Source organism: Diaphorina citri, unplaced genomic scaffold (genome assembly GCF_000475195.1).
Source record: "Diaphorina citri unplaced genomic scaffold, Diaci psyllid genome assembly version 1.1 scaffold253, whole genome shotgun sequence".
NCBI classification, from domain to species: domain Eukaryota; kingdom Metazoa; phylum Arthropoda; class Insecta; order Hemiptera; family Psyllidae; genus Diaphorina; species Diaphorina citri.
Genome location: NW_007377690.1, coordinates 1 through 19,156, shown reverse-complemented (window position 1 = coordinate 19,156; position 19,156 = coordinate 1). Strand labels below are relative to the sequence as shown.

The following is a 19,156-nucleotide window of genomic DNA, read 5'->3' as shown; positions in this document are numbered from 1 at the left end:
CACATGAGCTCCATTAGATTAGGGAGAGTATCAAACATAGTTGTGCAAAAAAAAAAAAAAAAAAAAAAAAAAAAAAAAAAAATCAGAGGTGGGTTTTTTTCAAACAACACCTTCTTGGAAGATGTTATGTTAATTATTTTATGCCAAAAGCTATGTACATACAGCTGTCTTGTAGATCCACGACGAGAGCTATGTGCAAAGAGTGAGTTACCTATACAAAAATTACTAGGTTGGTACTCTTTTCATTGAACTACTGAGGAAGTCCCTATAACTCCACAACCTACTCCCCAGAATCTACAGGGAGTTGAAAAGTAAGTTAAGGCATATTTTATTGAGTGACTTTTTTTTTCTTTTTTGTCATACGAAATTATTTCTCTTTGGACTAGTTTAAACTGGCAATAGGTGTGGTGGCGCCCTTACGTCCAAAGAAATTTCGTATGATGACAAAAAAAGTCACATAATAAAATATGGCCAGTTCCTAAGTCCACTGAAAAGGCCAGAATGAGTAGTCCACTGAAAAGACCAGTTCCTAATAACTCACTCACTGTTTTACATCTCTCAGATTCGATATTATAATTCATCATGATCTGTGTTATCATCTCTCAACGACTCCCCAGTCTTGTCGCCCTCATAGCGACACATCTCCTCAAAGTGACACTCGTGAAGACTCTTGTGATAAGTTCTCTCGAGCGTGGCGAGAGGACAGAGGGGTGACGTACAGCCTGGCAACACCACGGGCTTCTCTTGGTGAAGAGTGAGCAGGTAGTCTTCATCCTGACACCTGGAAAATATTGGAAAAAATGAATGTTTGCACGACGGACGTGATTGGCTAATCAGTATAGTGAAGGTACTGGTGATAGGGGATATACATAGTAGAATCTAGATGAAGTTTGTATAAAAAAGCTTCTGATAAAATGTATGTTTTGTATTTTTTTTTTTTTTTTTTTTTTTTTTTCTTCTTCGTCTTCTTCTTCTTCTTCTTCTTCTTCTTCTTCTTCTTCTTCTTCTTCTTCTTCTTAAGAGGTTTGATAGAGGGAACTATAACTGCTATGGTCTTATCGTCCCGAAAGTGAAGAGAGAAGGAAGACAGGATAGGAGAAAGCCAGCCGTTCTGAGAACGAACGTTATCCTATCAGGATAAAATCAGCCCCGGGCGGGAATCGAACCCGCGTCCTAGCGTTTACAAGGCAGACGCGCTACCCTTCAAGCTAACCAGGCCGGCATATTCTGGTGGTTTATTTTGGATAAGAGGAGCAGAATCGTTGGATGCTACTTACGTATATTTGGCAAACACAAGATTCGTGCCAAACGCATCAATACGACCCACTCTCCACTTTCTATTCTTCATGCGATGAAACGAGTTGTGTGTGAGAGGAGCAGAATCATTGTAGATGGCCAAATGAGTGAGGACTTTGAGTAGAGTGCCCGAGTGAGTGAAGTAGAACACCACATCACGGCTAGAGTCAGCACTGAAAATGCGAGGAAAATTATTACAAACATATCTAAAATGCGAGGAAAATTATTACAAACATATCTAAAACGCGAGGAAAATTATTACAAACATATCTAAAACGCGAGGAAAATCATTACAAACATATCTAGAACGCGAGGAAAATTATTAAACATATCTAAAACGCGAGGAAAATTATTACAAACATACCTAAAACGCGAGGAAAATTGTTACAAACATATCTAAAATGCGAGGAAAATTGTTACAAACATATCTAAAATGCGAGGAAAATTATTACAGACATATCTAAAATGGGAGGAAAATTATTACAGACATATCTAAAATGCGAGGAAAATTATTACAGACATATCTAAAATGCGAGGAAAATTATTACAGACATATCTAAAATGCGAGGAAAATTATTACAGACATATCTAAAATGCGAGGAAAATTATTACAGACATATCTAAAATGCGAGGAAAATTATTACAGACATATCTAAAATGCGAGGAAAATTATTACAAACATATCTAAAACGCGAGGAAAATCATTACAAACATATCTAGAACGCGAGGAAAATTATTAAACATATCTAAAACGCGAGGAAAATTATTACAAACATACCTAAAACGCGAGGAAAATTGTTACAAACATATCTAAAATGCGAGGAAAATTATTACAGACATATCTAAAATGCGAGGAAAATTATTACAGACATATCTAAAATGCGAGGAAAATATAATAATAATAATAATAATAATAATAATAATAATAATAATAACAATAATAATAATAATAATAATAATAATAATAATAATAATAATAATAATAATAATAATAATAATAATAATAATAATAATAATAATAATAATAATAATAATAATAATAATAATAATAATAATAATAATAATAATAATAATAATAATAATAATAATAATAATAATAATAATAATAATAATAATAATAATAATAATAATAATAATAATAATAATAATAATAATAATAATAATAATAATAATAATAATAATAATAATAATAATAATAATAATAATAATAATAATAATAATAATAATAATAATAATAATAATAATAAACTATTTCTGCTGGCCTTTCTTTGCCTTTTTCTTCCTTAAATTGTGCCGTGATATTTTAAGAACACAACTGGAACAAATAAGCCCTTGTTTAGATGAAGGGACTTTTCAGTTTCATTCTGGGAGGATAAACAAGGTATATTCCAGACTTATCTCTCTTACCTCATATGGTTAAACATATCCTGAAAGGCAACACAGGCTATGTTTCCCGTGAGAGGATATCCATGTCCGTCTATCCAGTAGTAATCTACATCTTCGTTATACTCCAGGAGCTCCAGATCTTGACGGGAAAATATTGTGCACCACGGGGATTCGAACTCGGGATGCCAGGCAGTCTCGAACGCGCAGGTTGTGTACATGAGCTTTACATCCGCTGTAGAGAGAGGAAAAAACATATGTATGTGCATAAGTATAAGTAGTGAGAGAGAAACAAACATACGTATGTGCATAAGTATAAGTAGTGAGAGAGAAAAAAACATACGTATGTGCATAAGTATAAGTAGTACTTTATTTAGACTGTCAGCTTGGAACAAGTTGTTCCATTACCAACAGTACTTACATCATACACAAATACACATGGAGGTAAAGTAAGCCCTTGTGTTAGTTCTGAGAAATTTGAAAATTGAGAACAGCATATTCTCGGAAAGCTTGTGATAGTTTTATGTAAGTGGATTATGTAAGCAAAACTAATTAGAATCCTTTTAGGTTGGCCATTCACTATCAGGTAGACCTGACAGGTCGTCATGCGAAATACATTAGTTCTGTCTAGTTTCAAGTCAATCGGCCTAGTAAAAGTAACTCAAAAGTGGGGTCAAAGGTTTCAAAATACCGTCATGCGAAATACATTAGTTCTGTCTAGTTTCAAGTCAATCGGCCTAGTAAAAGTAACTCAAAAGTGGGGTCAAAGGTTTCAAAATATAATAAATCACTCACTCTCACTCACTACAAATCGCTGTAAACTTTACCTATGAAATATGGTTGATAACAAATAATGCTGGGAATGGACCATTAGGTAATTATGAGGTCATTTTCCTAAGAAATATACGAGACTTGTTTAAACAGGGGTTGGATGGAAGAGAATGCCCTAGGCATTAATCCCGCCCCTGAGTTAGAATTTTTCAATATTTTTTTCTTTTTCTTTATTCAATTTTCGTTTCTATCAGGTAGACCTGACAGGTCGTCTAAGAGACTTATTATATTACTGCCACACACTATCAGGTAGACCTTACAGGCACACCTGTTCTGGAGTACCTGTCAGGTATACCTGATGGTGAATGGCCAGCCTTAGGACAGCCACTCACTATCAGAAAGATCTGATAAAGTGTCAGATCTCCCTGATAGAGTCAGTTCTACCTAATAGTGTGTGTGCTCAGCAGGTGTACCTGTCAGGTCCACCTGATAGTGAATGGCTGGCCTTAGAGTAATAAAACACAATCTGAAAAGGGAGATTGAGGGAGGGCAAGGCTAAAAGCAGAGTGCAGCTAAGATACTCTTTGCTCTTTTTAATCTCAGTTCTATGTGGTTTTCATTTGACAATTTTGCATTTGGGTTGGCTGTAAGTTTGTTTGTTTCACCATGACACTTGGATGGTGTGTTCCGTTTTGATTTTGGGCCTGATTGAGCATTTGGGAGTCTACTTTAGGGACCCTTTGAGACATTCTTCATTTCACCCTAACCCTAGTGCACAGTTTGTTCAATTTTGATGAAATCTAGCAAACACTTTACATGATGCATCATGGTGACTAAGACTAATAGAATTTTAGATGACATCATTTATTAAACCTTTACATTTAAAATATTTCATAAACTCTTGGGACATCATTTAGACTTGTGAAATGTGAATTGGAAAGCCCACTTTGTGTTAGTCATGCTCCAAAAACAAATAAAACACAATTGAAAAATGAATTGACAAATATTTCACATGTTTTTTTTTTTTTTTTTTTTTTGCCTCGTCCTTCTTCTTTCTTCCTCCTCCTTTTTCTTCTTCTTTTTTATTTCTCTAAAAAACAAATAATGCCTTCTAAAAAACAAATAATTTCCTTGCGTTATTAAATCACAACTTTGGTGCTCACTCCAGCATTGTAGGATTTTCAAATGTCTCAATAATCCTAACATTCAATTACCTACCAATAAGTGGCATCCAGTCACTATGCGCATTTACATTACATAGCTACTCATTTACCTCACGAGCCTGAGTGGCTCTGGAACAGCCAGTCACGGAATCAATCATGTGCATGATACAAAATTTTGGGTCCCCGCCGGAAATTGAACCCGGGTCTCCCGCGTCCCGCGTGCAAGGCGAGCGCAGTGACCACTACGCCATAACACTCACTGAAAATTTTTTTTTTTTTTTTTTTTTTTTTTTTTTAGGATTTGTAGAGGGAACTGTGACAAAGGTGATTTAAGTAGGCAGTTAATGAAGAGGGTTGGAATGTTAGGGTATAGAAAAAATTATTATTGCTACCTATGTGCTTACTTTGTCATATTCAACTGTAAAAAAAAGCTTGCAGGGAATAAAAGAGGCATATGTGTGTGAGTATAAAAATATGTAAACCCAAGGACTTGTGTGTCTACATGGACCAAGTCTACATGCACTAGCACTAGTTGCACCATTCTCAGACTCGAATCTAGTTAGACCATGAACAATGGATGGACTGAAGCCAAATGAACTTGCCATTAGTTTGTGTGTTGGAGACTTGACATAAAGGAACAACACAACATAAAGAATACACAGAGGAAAAAATCCGAGGGCTAACTCAGACCATGCTTAGCTAGGAACCAAAGTCACAATTTAATCTTGTTATAATTGTCATGATATGTTAAAATTTAATAATAAAGCACAATTATTACTATTACTATTACTATTACTATCAGTGAAGAATTAAGATTACCCAAGTATACTTGATGGGTATTTTATTCTATCTAAAAAAAAAAAAAAACTTTACCTTGGCAACATTGATTCCTTTTACGTTGTGCTTACCTGGGTATGTCAAAGGTCTGTCATTTTCATCCTGAATAAACCTATATCCTGTTTTTGTTGCTAAATATTTGAAATAATCTTCATGTTTTCTGTGACATGCCAAATCGGAGACAGTTGCCTTTGGAAGGACGATTAGAACAAACAAAGCGGCCAGATGGTATTTTACACACATTGCGTCAAACGGGAAGTTATGTACAACAAAAACGAACAAGAAACTCTGATAAAAAGGGTCAGGACATAGTAATTTTCAATTATTTCAGATTTCCTTGGGCAAAAATTAAAATTTTTTGAAAAGTGTTATCAAGAATTTGAATTTTTTGTTTACATTTCCTTATCAGTATCCATGTTTAACGCGCATGCGCGCGCTAAAGGCTAGTTCACATGATCAAAGCTCCGGCTTTCGATAGCAGAATTTTATTTTGAAGATAAAATCTTTTATGACATGGTCAATAATAGAGATGATTTTATTTATTGAAATAATTTTCTTAGAATGGAAGTTCTTGACAGACTTTGAACTTTTTTGGCAGGCAAAAGGCTCCAAAAATATTTTCCATTGTCATTTATTTTAGGTTGAGATGTTGGGAACCCCTGAAATCAGAAAAAATAGCTTTGTCCTTGGCTAGCTTCACACGAAACGACAAAAAAGGAATTTTTTTTTTAACTTCCTCTATCCTCTTTAGCGTAAATCGAAAATTTTCAAAAGATTTTTCCTGCCATCAATCGAATTTTCAGCCAGTGTTGGAAAATTTGTAAGTAATAAATTTAATTAGCCCGTTTTTTCGGTCCCATTCTTGCGCTTCTGTCTGTTTTCTTCGCCTGTGGAAAATTCTTTCAATTCTAGAACCTAGTGGAATGTTGTCATCTTCATCCATGTAAAAATAGATCGAGAAATTTCGTAGGTGGACGCAAGTATGAGTCGCCGGCTGTAATTTTTTGTTGTGTAGGTACAAAACTTTGTCGAAGTTAAAAGTGAACGCGGAACTCGATTTCATTTTGTCTTCGTTTAAAAAATAATTGATTTTTCTTCTCGTTTGTTTGATAGTAACAGCATAAAAAAACAGTCGTGGAAAGTTACCAAGTGCGTCCGTGTGTAATATTTTAGGCACCTCGGTACGTGAAATTAAAATTTTGTGATAAATCACAACCCAGATCATCATGTCAGTGATAGGAATTGATTTTGGTACTGAATCCTGTTACCTATCCGTGGCTAAGTCTGGTGGAATTGAAACCATAGTCAATGATTACAGTTTACGATCAACCCCCTCCTGTGTAGCATTCAGTGATAAGAATAGGATTCTGGGAGTAGCCGCTAAGAATCAAACAGTGACCAATGTCAAAAACACCATATTTGGATTCAAGAGATTACTGGGTAGAACTTACGATGACCCATTTGTGCAAGAGGAACTAAAGAGTATGCCATTTCAAAGTCTAAAACAAAATGATGGATCCATCGGATTCTGGGAGTAGCCGCTAAGAATCAAACAGTGACCAATGTCAAAAACACCATATTTGGATTCAAGAGATTACTGGGTAGAACTTATGATGACCCATTTGTGCAAGAGGAACTAAAGAGTATGCCATTTCAAAGTCTAAAACAAAATGATGGATCCATTGGTATCAAGGTGAATTATTTGAACAAGGAGCATGTCTTCAGCCCAGAACAGCTGACGGCTATGTTATTCACCAAGTTGAAAGATATTTCAGAGAATGAAATCCAAAACAAAGTTCATGATTGTGTTCTTGCCGTCCCTTCTTATTTTACAAACAATGAACGTAAAGCTCTCTTGACTGCTGCATCCATAGCAGGATTGAATGTTCTACGGTTGATTAATGAAACAACAGCAACTGCCCTTGCATATGGTATTTACAAACAAGACCTACCTGAGGACGATCAGAACCCACGCTATGTTGCTTTTGTAGATTTTGGATATTCTGCTTTGCAAGTATGTATTGCTGCTTTTGTGAAAGGAAAATTGAAAGTTTTATCCAATGTATGTGACTCGGAAATTGGTGGACGTAACATTGACAAAATACTGGCAGAATATATTTCTACTGATTTTGTAAAGCGCTACAAAATAGATCCTCGTACAAATGCTAGAGCTTACATCAGATTGTTGAGTGAAATTGAAAAGCTCAAGAAACAAATGTCTGCTAATTCTAACAAGCTACCATTGAACATTGAATGTTTCATGGATGACAAGGATGTACATGCAGAACTCAAGAGAAATGATTTAGAAACTCTTTGTGAACATATATTTGGAAGAATTGAGATCTGTTTGAATAAATGCATTGCAGAGTCAAAACTTCCTGTGAATGCTATTCATTCCATTGAAATTGTTGGAGGCTCTAGTCGCATTCCTGCATTCAAAAATGTCATTGAGAGTGTGTTCCACAAGCCACCAAGCACCACTCTCAACCAGGATGAAGCTGTGTCTCGGGGCTGTGCTCTCCAGTGTGCAATTCTATCACCAGCTGTCAAGATTCGTCACTTTGATGTGACAGATGTTCAAAACTATCCAATCAAAGTGGCATGGAACCCAGTGGGTGGTGAAGATGGAGAAAACCTGGCATTCTCATCCACCCAACCTGTGCCATTTACTAAAGTATTAACATTCTACCGAGCCAATGTGTTTGACGTTCAAGCATACTATGACTGTCCAGTCCCCTATCCCACTCAGTTTGTAGGTCAGTTCATTATCAAGGACATAAAACCCCATCCACCCAACCTGTGCCATTCACTAAAGTATTAACATTCTACCGAGCCAATGTGTTTGACGTTCAAGCATACTATGACTGTCCAGTACCCTATCCCACTCAGTTTGTAGGTCAGTTCATTATCAAGGACATAAAACCTCGAACATCTCGGTAAATCGAAACTCTCGATAATTCGAAATAATAGTCAGGTCCCTCCAATTTCGAATTATCGAGAGTCGACTGTACCTGAAAAATATTGCCTATTGAAATATGACCCTTTAGTTCAGCCTTTTAAGAAAAGCGAATTTTAAGTTTTATAATTTTTGTTACGCCCTACGACAGGGTTGTCCAACCTTTTTGTATTCGAGGGCCACAAGAGACCAAAGTAGAGAGTTGGCGGGCCGCAAAGGTAAAAATTCAACTCACAGGTGGGGCCTTCTACACGGGCTCTCGCGGGCCGCAGAAATGAGCTCGCGGGCCGCGGGTTGGACAATCCTGCCTTTTTTTTTACAAACAACCCCGCCTTATGTCTTTATTATTTCAATGTACCTATAGCCCATACATAGCTTTCTTTATTGACATTACCTCACCCCCGGGTATTCAGGTTCATGTTGATTTGTTGTCTAATGCTCGGGCACTGTTCCGATAACTCTCAGAGATCAACGAGCACTTCAACATGAACCTGTGGACCCGGGTCTCTCTAAATATGATGTGTGTTTGAAAATTAATAATATTAAATTAGTCTGATTTCTAATTGACAAAATAAAACTCGAAAGAAGCATTTTTAATTCTTAACAATTTATTAACTCCTGTTTTACTTTCACTAGATCTCTGGTTGCTGGTTGGGAAATGAGCTGAGAGAATAGAATAGAATGTACCTTGTTTATCCTGCCCGAAAAGTCCCTTTACCCCCGTAGTCTAAACAAGGTCTCGTATATTTGATGGGTTAACGCAGTGGTTCTCAAACTGTGCTCCGCGAAGAGCTTCTAGGTACTCCGCATAGTTTCATTTTTCTTACCGCATTTAAAATAAATTCCAACATTTTTTTTTAATTTCATTATAACATCAAGTGTGTTTTCTATTATTTTTTCTCTATTTTTAAAAATTCCTAAAGGGTTAGGGGGGGGTGGTCCGTAGAGTTTATAGCAGTTGCTTGGTGCTCCGCGGCCAAAAAAAGTTTGAGAACCACTGGGTTAAAGAATATTGGGTAAAGGGTATGGGGAAATGAAAAAAGAAAGAGAATGGAAGTAAGGGGGAGAAAAGGGAGAGGGAGGTCGAAGAAAAGGTGGAAAGATTGTGTGAATCAAGACCTATTAAGGTACACAATACATTATCGTCATTATCAACACAAGTGCAGCCCCTGCTTATAAAACTTGTTCTAGCTCCAACAATTCAGGACCCCCCCCCAGGCCACAGTTTAGCCAATGCTGGAAGAGCGGTCCATAGTGGTACGTCATGTACCGCGACATCTCAGGGATGACCAAATTGAGGACCTGTTTGCAACGTTTGGGGGTACCGGGGTGCGAGTTATCAGCTCGAAAGGGAAGAAAACGGCCCTTGTTTTTGTCAAGTAAGTATTACCTACCTCTCTTTTTTTACATTAAAAAAAGATGTGTTGATTGAGGGGATTATAGGTATAATAACGGAGGCCTTATTCCTTTAAGAAACTTATACTATAAAAACGAAGGTCTTACTATCCCGAAATCGAAGAGCAAAGGAGAATAAGCTAGGATAGGAAAAAGACAGCCGTTCCGAGAACGAACCATATCTGTTTTCGATAAAATTCGCTCCGGGCGGGAACCGAACCCGCGACCTAGCGCTTACAAAGCAGGAGCGCTACCTTCCAATTAAGTAGACTGGCTTCGAGCTTACTTCGTTAGTTCAATTATATAAGCCAGCCTAGTTAGCTTGGTAGCGCGTATGCCTTGTAAGCGCTAGACCGCGGGTTCGGTTCCCGCCCGGGGCGGATTTTATCCTAAACAGATACGGTTGGTTCTCGGAACACCTGGATTTCTCCTACCCTGTCTTTCTTCTCTCTTCGATTTCGGGACGATAAGTTCCCTAGCAATTACAGTTCTCTTTATCAAACTTCTTTGAAATAATAATAGTAATTTAATAATTATTATTAAGTATTTAGATATTCTAGCAACTAACATGACAGATTCGAGGTGACTCCCTAATCTGACACAGTTTTACACAGCTAGATAATTTCGCCTATTGTTATTTTACACCTACAGAACAGAGTAGCTGTGCCTCTGTGCTCTATAATACCTACTGTTCACTTCTCTTTGGGTACCACATACATAGGTACATAATTATGTACAATGTACCTACCTACTTACAATATTACATATCATGGATCATGGTACATAATAAATTACCTATGTACGTGTAGCATTCATTGGCTACGGAAATTGTGACATTGTCACATAATCATGGGGACCTTCCTACCTTCTGGTTTACTGTTTTTATTAGGTAGGTAATTAGGTACCTACACCAGCCTGATTAGCTTGGAACGTATCGCAGGTTCGTTAGCTCGCAGGTTCAATGGAGCAGTTGCAAATAGGTAAAAAATATAAATAAATGGTCAATTCCTATATAAAAAGTTAGGAAAAATCCAAATCTGAGGTCAAAACTTCGAAAAAATAACTGTAAAAGGTTGAAAATTCAATTTATATTTTCCGTTCTAATGAAAGAGTTCAAATATGTGTGACGTCAGACTTTACGCAGTTGTTTTTTTCGTTTGTTAGATAGCGCCACTATGCAAGCGCGCTAGCGGAGGAGCAGAAAGAACTGCACAGAAACGTATGCGCACAAACACATTAATGCGTTGCCTGCGAGGGAGCTTTGCTCGGCACATTTGATGTGACGTCATCGCCTGCGGGAGCGTATGCTGTGACGTCAAAGTTCATGAATTACCGGCATTTTTTAAATCGATTTATCTCGAGATCTAGAAGTCGTAGGAGAAAAAGAAAAATTCCGTTGGTCCTCATTTTTCCTGCTCTGTGACTTTGAAACTTCACCCAAGTAAGCGCAACTATTCTATTCCCGAAGGGGGCTGACTTCGAACAGATAAGTTTTTTTCTCAAAACGGTTGGCTAGTTGGCTTTCCTGTTCATCCTAGCAGTATAAATGAGCTCTATTCTATTCTTCTCTTTTTGATTTCGGGACGATAAGACCTCCGTTGTCACGGTTCGTACAATTAAAGTAAAAATAATAAAAAAAAAAAAAAAAAGTATTTATCTATTGTTTTTTTTTTGGTTGCCTTTTTAAAAATAAAAAAAAAAAAAAAAAAAAAAAAAAAAAAAATGCATTTAGTTGAGCATAAAGTAGACAAACAAACATCAATTTTTATATAAAATTTATTATTAGATAGTCCTCTATTCACTCATGATAACTTGTACCCAAATCCCATCAACAGAGGACACCATATCTCCTAACAAGGTCATTACAGACCTCTGAGTTGTGAGGCAAGTACGGTATGGTTATGGTTGGTACACCACTACACCCACTACCGCGGTCTGCCCTATCGTAGATATGGTTTGTACTGGTACTGACTAGAAGCAGATATCAGAACTGATAGTATTTCTCATGTTTTTTTTTTTTAGATCGTCAGACAAGAAGATGAGAAAAAAAGGTTGATGTTCAGTAGGTACCACAATGTTCAAGTTGGTTTAAGTTCTGTTAATCAGGAGAGAGAGGGTTCGATTCCCGTTCGGAGCAAACTTTATCTCAGATAGATAAGGTTTGTTCTCGGAACGGCTGACTTTCTCCTACCCTGTCTTCCTTCTCTCTTCGATTTCGGGACGATACGCCGTTGTTGCAGGTCCCTCTTCAAAAGAAGATCGAACTCCGAATTTGTGGTACTTGACCTTTAGATCGCCGCGCACATTGGAAGAGTATAATTTTTCACGCCACGCCACTGGCGTAATAATGCTTGTAATTGAAGTACTTACTTATTCTATTAGTGTGGAACTGTAGGCCCACAAGGTCTTTTTTTTAACCGATTGACATTGAAATGTCTTTTTTTTGCCTGGTGTCTTGTTTTGTTGCTGATGGCAGCAATTTTGCTGATTGTTCGTCCATAATTGAATGAGAAAAAACGCACTAATAGCAAAAAAAAAAAATAGTACCTATACCACCTCCTACTTACTTATTTTGTCACTAGGAATAAGGTACCCATATCTAAGGTATAAGTTAGGTCATAAGTGCTAATTGAGATTGTCTACCTACTTACGGCCCTTGGCTAGGGGGCTAGGTTGTTTACTTGGTCTTTTTGCCAGCCTAGTTAGCTTAGTTGGTAGGATAAAATCCGCCCGGGCGGATTTTATCCTACCAACTAAGCTGATGGGATAATGTTCGTTCTCGGAACGGCTGGGTTTCTCCTATCCTGTCTTCCTTCTCTCTTCGGTTTCGGGACGATAAGACCATAGCAGTTACAGTTCCCTCTGTAAAACCCCTTAAAAAAAAAAAAAAAAAAAAAAAAAAAAAAACTCCGATCATTCCGATGGCCATGTTCTAAGTTCAAACTTTTAGAGTTTTTTTCTTCTTCTTCTTCTTCTTCTTCTTCTTCTCCTTCTTCTTCTTCCTACTTCTTCTTCTTCTTCTTCTTCTTCTTCTTTTTCTTCTCCTTTTCCCATGTACAGACGGAGTGGCGTTTTTCGTCAGCCTCTCAATCAGTCCTGTAGGCTGGTCTTCTCCCTGTTTAACGTCCCCCAGCCAGACTAAGCTGGTCTACTCCCTGTTTAACGTCCCCCAGCCAGACTAAGCTGGTCTACTCCCTGTTTAACCTCCCCCAGCCAGACTAAGCTGGCCTACTCCCTGTTTAACGTCCCCCAGCCAGACTATGCTGGTCTACTCCCTGTTTAACGTCCCTCAGCCAGACTAAGCTGGTCTACTCCCTGTTTAACGTCCCCCAGCCAGACTAAGCTGGTCTTCTCCCTGTTTAACGTCCCCCAGCCAGACTAAGCTGGTCTACTCCCTGTTTAACCTCCCCCAGCCAGACTAAGCTGGCCTACTCCCTGTTTAACGTCCTCCAGCCAGACTAAGCTGGTCTTCTCCCTGTTTAACGTCCCCCAGCCAGACTAAGCTGGTCTACTCCCTGTTTAACCTCCCCCAGCCAGACTAAGCTGGTCTACTCCCTGTTTAACGTCCCCCAGCCAGACTAAGCTGGTCTTCTCCCTGTTTAACGTCCCCCAGCCAGACTAAGCTGGTCTACTCCCTGTTTAACGTCCCCCAGCCAGACTAAGCTGGTCTACTCCCTGTTTAACGTCCCCCAGCCAGACTAAGCTGGTCTACTCCCTGTTTAACGTCCCCCAGCCAGACTAAGCTGGTCTACTCCCTGTTTAACGTCCCCCAGCCAGACTAAGCTGGTCTACTCCCTGTTTAACGTCCCCCAGCCAGACTAAGCTGGTCTACTCCCTGTTTAACGTCCCCCAGCCAGACTAAGCTGGTCTACTCCCTGTTTAACGTCCCCCAGCCAGACTAAGCTGGTCTACTCCCTGTTTAACGTCCCCCAGCCAGACTAAGCTGGTCTACTCCCTGTTTAACGTCCCCCAGCCAGACTAAGCTGGTCTACTCCCTGTTTAACGTCCCCCAGCCAGACTAAGCTGGTCTACTCCCTGTTTAACGTCCCCCAGCCAGACTAAGCTGGTCTACTCCCTGTTTAACGTCCCCCAGCCAGACTAAGCTGGTCTACTCCCTGTTTAACGTCCCCCAGCCAGACTAAGCTGGTCTACTCCCTGTTTAACGTCCCCCAGCCAGACTAAGCTGGTCTACTCCCTGTTTAACGTCCCCCAGCCAGACTAAGCTGGTCTACTCCCTGTTTAACGTCCCCCAGCCAGACTAAGCTGGTCTACTCCCTGTTTAACGTCCCCCAGCCAGACTAAGCTGGTCTACTCCCTGTTTAACGTCCCCCAGCCAGACTAAGCTGGTCTACTTTCTTTGTGTTATTATGTCACAACTTTGGTGCTCACTGCAGCATTGTAGGATTTTCCCAATATCTCAATAATCCTAAAATCCAATGTTTACCTACCATGCTGGCACCGGTCGCTATACGCATTTATATGTCATAGCTACTCATTTTCCTCACGAGGCTGAGTGGGCCCCGCAACAGCCAGTCACGGAATCAATCATTAGGATGATACAAATTTCTTGACCCCGCCGGGAATCGAACCCGGGTCTCCCGCGTGCAAGGCGAGCGCAGTGACCACTACGCCATGGGAACTGACGAAACATACTTTGCTCTCTGCCAGTCTTGTATCGAGTATGCGATCTGTGCATATAGGCAAGCCAGCAAAACATCCCTAAAAAAAACTTGAAGTTGTACAAAATACCATTTTGAAAATAATTCATAAAAAAATAGACTCTATCCCACAAGAAGACTATACAAAGAGCTTGAAATTTTAGATGTAATAGGCCTGTTTCACAGGAACATCTGTGCACTGGTCCACAAGAGCAACATTTTCTCCTTCAGAGAACAAAGGTACAACCTAAGACAACAAAGTATCTCACTGCCCCGTAAAAAGACAGTTACCGGTCAGAAATCAATTTACTCTCTGGGTGTAAAAATCTATGAAAATCTTCCTCCTCATTTAAAAGAAGAGAAAGATAAAATAAGATTCAAAATTTTACTCAAGAAATGGCTGATAGATAATAGAATAGAAATTGAAATAATGAAATAGGTAAAACAAAATCTCTATTTATTACATTATAGCTATTAGCTACACTACAATTAATTATTTATTAATTAATGTAGTTCATCAAAAGCTATTGATGGCAATAGGAACTAACATCCTATTCATGGTTTAAGTATTATATTGTTTATTACTATTATTTTTTTTTATTATTATAATTTTTCCCATTAATTAGGCATTCATTATTTTATTTAAGACATAGCTCCCTTGCCACGAATCAAGGATTCAAGATTATCTTGAATCTTTAGTGTGGCAATTCTAGTCTTCCCATCCCTTTTGGGGTGGACGGATGGAGGCGGGGGGTATGGGGGGCCACCCTCATGCTCCACGCGTCCTTCTGTTGGCCCCGGGGGGGTTGGGTGGACTAGTGGTAGTGCTGTCACAATTTAATCTTGTTATAATTGTCATGATATGTTAAAATTTAATAATAAAGCACAATTATTACTATTACTATTACTATTACTATCAGTGAAGAATTAAGATTACCCAAGTATACTTGATGGGTATTTTATTCTATCTAAAAAAAAAAAAAAACTTTACCTTGGCAACATTGATTCCTTTTACGTTGTGCTTACCTGGGTATGTCAAAGGTCTGTCATTTTCATCCTGAATAAACCTATATCCTGTTTTTGTTGCTAAATATTTGAAATAATCTTCATGTTTTCTGTGACATGCCAAATCGGAGACAGTTGCCTTTGGAAGGACGATTAGAACAAACAAAGCGGCCAGATGGTATTTTACACACATTGCGTCAAACGGGAAGTTATGTACAACAAAAACGAACAAGAAACTCTGATAAAAAGGGTCAGGACATAGTAATTTTCAATTATTTCAGATTTCCTTGGGCAAAAATTAAAATTTTTTGAAAAGTGTTATCAAGAATTTGAATTTTTTGTTTACATTTCCTTATCAGTATCCATGTTTAACGCGCATGCGCGCGCTAAAGGCTAGTTCACATGATCAAAGCTCCGGCTTTCGATAGCAGAATTTTATTTTGAAGATAAAATCTTTTATGACATGGTCAATAATAGAGATGATTTTATTTATTGAAATAATTTTCTTAGAATGGAAGTTCTTGACAGACTTTGAACTTTTTTGGCAGGCAAAAGGCTCCAAAAATATTTTCCATTGTCATTTATTTTAGGTTGAGATGTTGGGAACCCCTGAAATCAGAAAAAATAGCTTTGTCCTTGGCTAGCTTCACACGAAACGACAAAAAAGGAATTTTTTTTTTAACTTCCTCTATCCTCTTTAGCGTAAATCGAAAATTTTCAAAAGATTTTTCCTGCCATCAATCGAATTTTCAGCCAGTGTTGGAAAATTTGTAAGTAATAAATTTAATTAGCCCGTTTTTTCGGTCCCATTCTTGCGCTTCTGTCTGTTTTCTTCGCCTGTGGAAAATTCTTTCAATTCTAGAACCTAGTGGAATGTTGTCATCTTCATCCATGTAAAAATAGATCGAGAAATTTCGTAGGTGGACGCAAGTATGAGTCGCCGGCTGTAATTTTTTGTTGTGTAGGTACAAAACTTTGTCGAAGTTAAAAGTGAACGCGGAACTCGATTTCATTTTGTCTTCGTTTAAAAAATAATTGATTTTTCTTCTCGTTTGTTTGATAGTAACAGCATAAAAAAACAGTCGTGGAAAGTTACCAAGTGCGCCCGTGTGTAATATTTTAGGCACCTCGGTACGTGAAATTAAAATTTTGTGATAAATCACAACCCAGATCATCATGTCAGTGATAGGAATTGATTTTGGTACTGAATCCTGTTACCTATCCGTGGCTAAGTCTGGTGGAATTGAAACCATAGTCAATGATTACAGTTTACGATCAACCCCCTCCTGTGTAGCATTCAGTGATAAGAATAGGATTCTGGGAGTAGCCGCTAAGAATCAAACAGTGACCAATGTCAAAAACACCATATTTGGATTCAAGAGATTACTGGGTAGAACTTACGATGACCCATTTGTGCAAGAGGAACTAAAGAGTATGCCATTTCAAAGTCTAAAACAAAATGATGGATCCATCGGTATCAAGGTGAATTATTTGAACAAGGAGCATGTCTTCAGCCCAGAACAGCTGACGGCTATGTTATTCACCAAGTTGAAAGATATTTCAGAGAATGAAATCCAAAACAAAGTTCATGATTGTGTTCTTGCCGTCCCTTCTTATTTTACAAACAATGAACGTAAAGCTCTCTTGACTGCTGCATCCATAGCAGGATTGAATGTTCTACGGTTGATTAATGAAACAACAGCAACTGCCCTTGCATATGGTATTTACAAACAAGACCTACCTGAGGACGATCAGAACCCACGCTATGTTGCTTTTGTAGATTTTGGATATTCTGCTTTGCAAGTATGTATTGCTGCTTTTGTGAAAGGAAAATTGAAAGTTTTATCCAATGTATGTGACTCGGAAATTGGTGGACGTAACATTGACAAAATACTGGCAGAATATATTTCTACTGATTTTGTAAAGCGCTACAAAATAGATCCTCGTACAAATGCTAGAGCTTACATCAGATTGTTGAGTGAAATTGAAAAGCTCAAGAAACAAATGTCTGCTAATTCTAACAAGCTACCATTGAACATTGAATGTTTCATGGATGACAAGGATGTACATGCAGAACTCAAGAGAAATGATTTAGAAACTCTTTGTGAACATATATTTGGAAGAATTGAGATCTGTTTGAATAAATGCATTGCAGAGTCAAAACTTCCTGTGAATGCTATTCATTCCATTGAAATTGTTGGAGGCTCTAGTCGCATTCCTGCATTCAAAAATGTCATTGAGAGTGTGTTCCACAAGCCACCAAGCACCACTCTCAACCAGGATGAAGCTGTGTCTCGGGGCTGTGCTCTCCAGTGTGCAATTCTATCACCAGCTGTCAAGATTCGTCACTTTGATGTGACAGATGTTCAAAACTATCCAATCAAAGTGGCATGGAACCCAGTGGGTGGTGAAGATGGAGAAAACCTGGCATTCTCATCCACCCAACCTGTGCCATTTACTAAAGTATTAACATTCTACCGAGCCAATGTGTTTGACGTTCAAGCATACTATGACTGTCCAGTCCCCTATCCCACTCAGTTTGTAGGTCAGTTCATTATCAAGGACATAAAACCCGGACCAAAGGGAAAGCCACAGAAGGTGAAAGTGAAGATGACGGTAAATGTGCATGGTGTATTCTCCGTTACCTCTGCATCCATGTTTGAAGACTTGGAAGATCAGAAGGAAATGTTCAAGTGTGATCTACCTTATGACAGTGTATTCAACCACTATCTGGCCAATATTAAAGTTCATGATCTATTTGAACTCGAGTGTAAAATGCAAGACAACGATAGACAAGAGAAGGACCGAGTGGATGCTAAGAATGCATTAGAAGAGTATGTGTATGAGCTAAGAGATGGCTTGGCCAATGACAAAGCAGACTTTATTACCGACAGCAATAGGAATGTTCTCAACAAGAAGCTGGATGAAACAGAGAACTGGCTCTACGAGGAAGGCCAGGATGTGAACAGAAGTGTGTACAATGATCGTCTGAACAGTCTCCGCACAGTGGGTGATCCCGTTAAGATGAGAGCTATGGAATACGCAATGAGACCAAACATATTGGAAGAGTACAAACACTCAGTGCAATCAGCAAAGAATATTGTTGATGCTGCATTCAAAGGAGATGACAGATTCTCACATTTGTCCAAACAAGATCTAAGCACAGTGGAAACTGCTATCAAACAACATGTGAAGTGGATTGAAGAGAAAGTCTCCAAACTCAAGTCACTGCCTAAGCACGAGAATCCACCCATCACTTGCGATCAGATTAGAGAGGAAAAGTACAAGTTTGAGAAGAGTGTATGGTCAGTTTTGAATAAACCTAAACCAGCACCACCTGCACCCAACTCTACAACTCCATCAGAACAATCGTCGGAAGAGAATGTTCAACAACAAAATATGGAAACAGATTAACATGGTGCACAAGAAAAGCCATTTTGTAACATTTCCCCTGGGTTGACTTCAAAATTTGTTGAATTTCCTTCTATCTACCTGTCCTTTGATTTCTCCTTTTTTCCCGTAATTATTCTGTATAATACAGCCACTAATTTGAAGTCATCACCAATTTGTTTTTGCATTTTGGTTTATTTAACCACCCTAATTGAATGGCTAAGAACCAGATTGTACTAATCTTCTCTCAGTACATTTTTTTTTTTTTTTTTTTTTTTTTTTTTTTTTAAAAAAAATTAAAT

At 38.3% G+C, this 19,156-nt stretch overlaps 2 protein-coding genes and 1 long non-coding RNA gene across 3 annotated transcripts; 1 reads left to right on the top strand and 2 right to left on the bottom strand.

Moving 5' to 3' along the window:
• Nucleotides 1-141: 141 nt before the first annotated feature.
• On the bottom strand, nt 142-8,002 carry LOC103506665 (multiple inositol polyphosphate phosphatase 1-like). Its single transcript, XM_026821663.1, has 4 exons — nt 7,991-8,002; nt 2,704-2,914; nt 1,278-1,469; nt 142-781 (listed from the first exon to the last, which is right to left on the bottom strand). Exons 2-4 carry the CDS (start codon nt 2,898-2,900, stop codon nt 571-573), a joined length of 600 nt encoding a protein of 199 aa, XP_026677464.1. The 5' UTR covers nt 2,901-2,914; nt 7,991-8,002; the 3' UTR covers nt 142-570.
• On the top strand, nt 6,207-19,127 carry LOC103506664 (97 kDa heat shock protein). The gene is made up of 2 exons (XM_026821662.1): nt 6,207-6,907; nt 16,872-19,127. Exons 1-2 carry the CDS (start codon nt 6,677-6,679, stop codon nt 18,876-18,878), a joined length of 2,238 nt encoding a protein of 745 aa, XP_026677463.1. The 5' UTR covers nt 6,207-6,676; the 3' UTR covers nt 18,879-19,127.
• LOC113466347 lies at nt 8,037-18,094 on the bottom strand. Its single transcript, XR_003390772.1, has 3 exons — nt 18,037-18,094; nt 8,248-8,373; nt 8,037-8,107 (listed from the first exon to the last, which is right to left on the bottom strand). It is a non-coding gene; the product is annotated as an uncharacterized LOC113466347 (long non-coding RNA).
• Nucleotides 19,128-19,156: the final 29 nt, after the last annotated feature.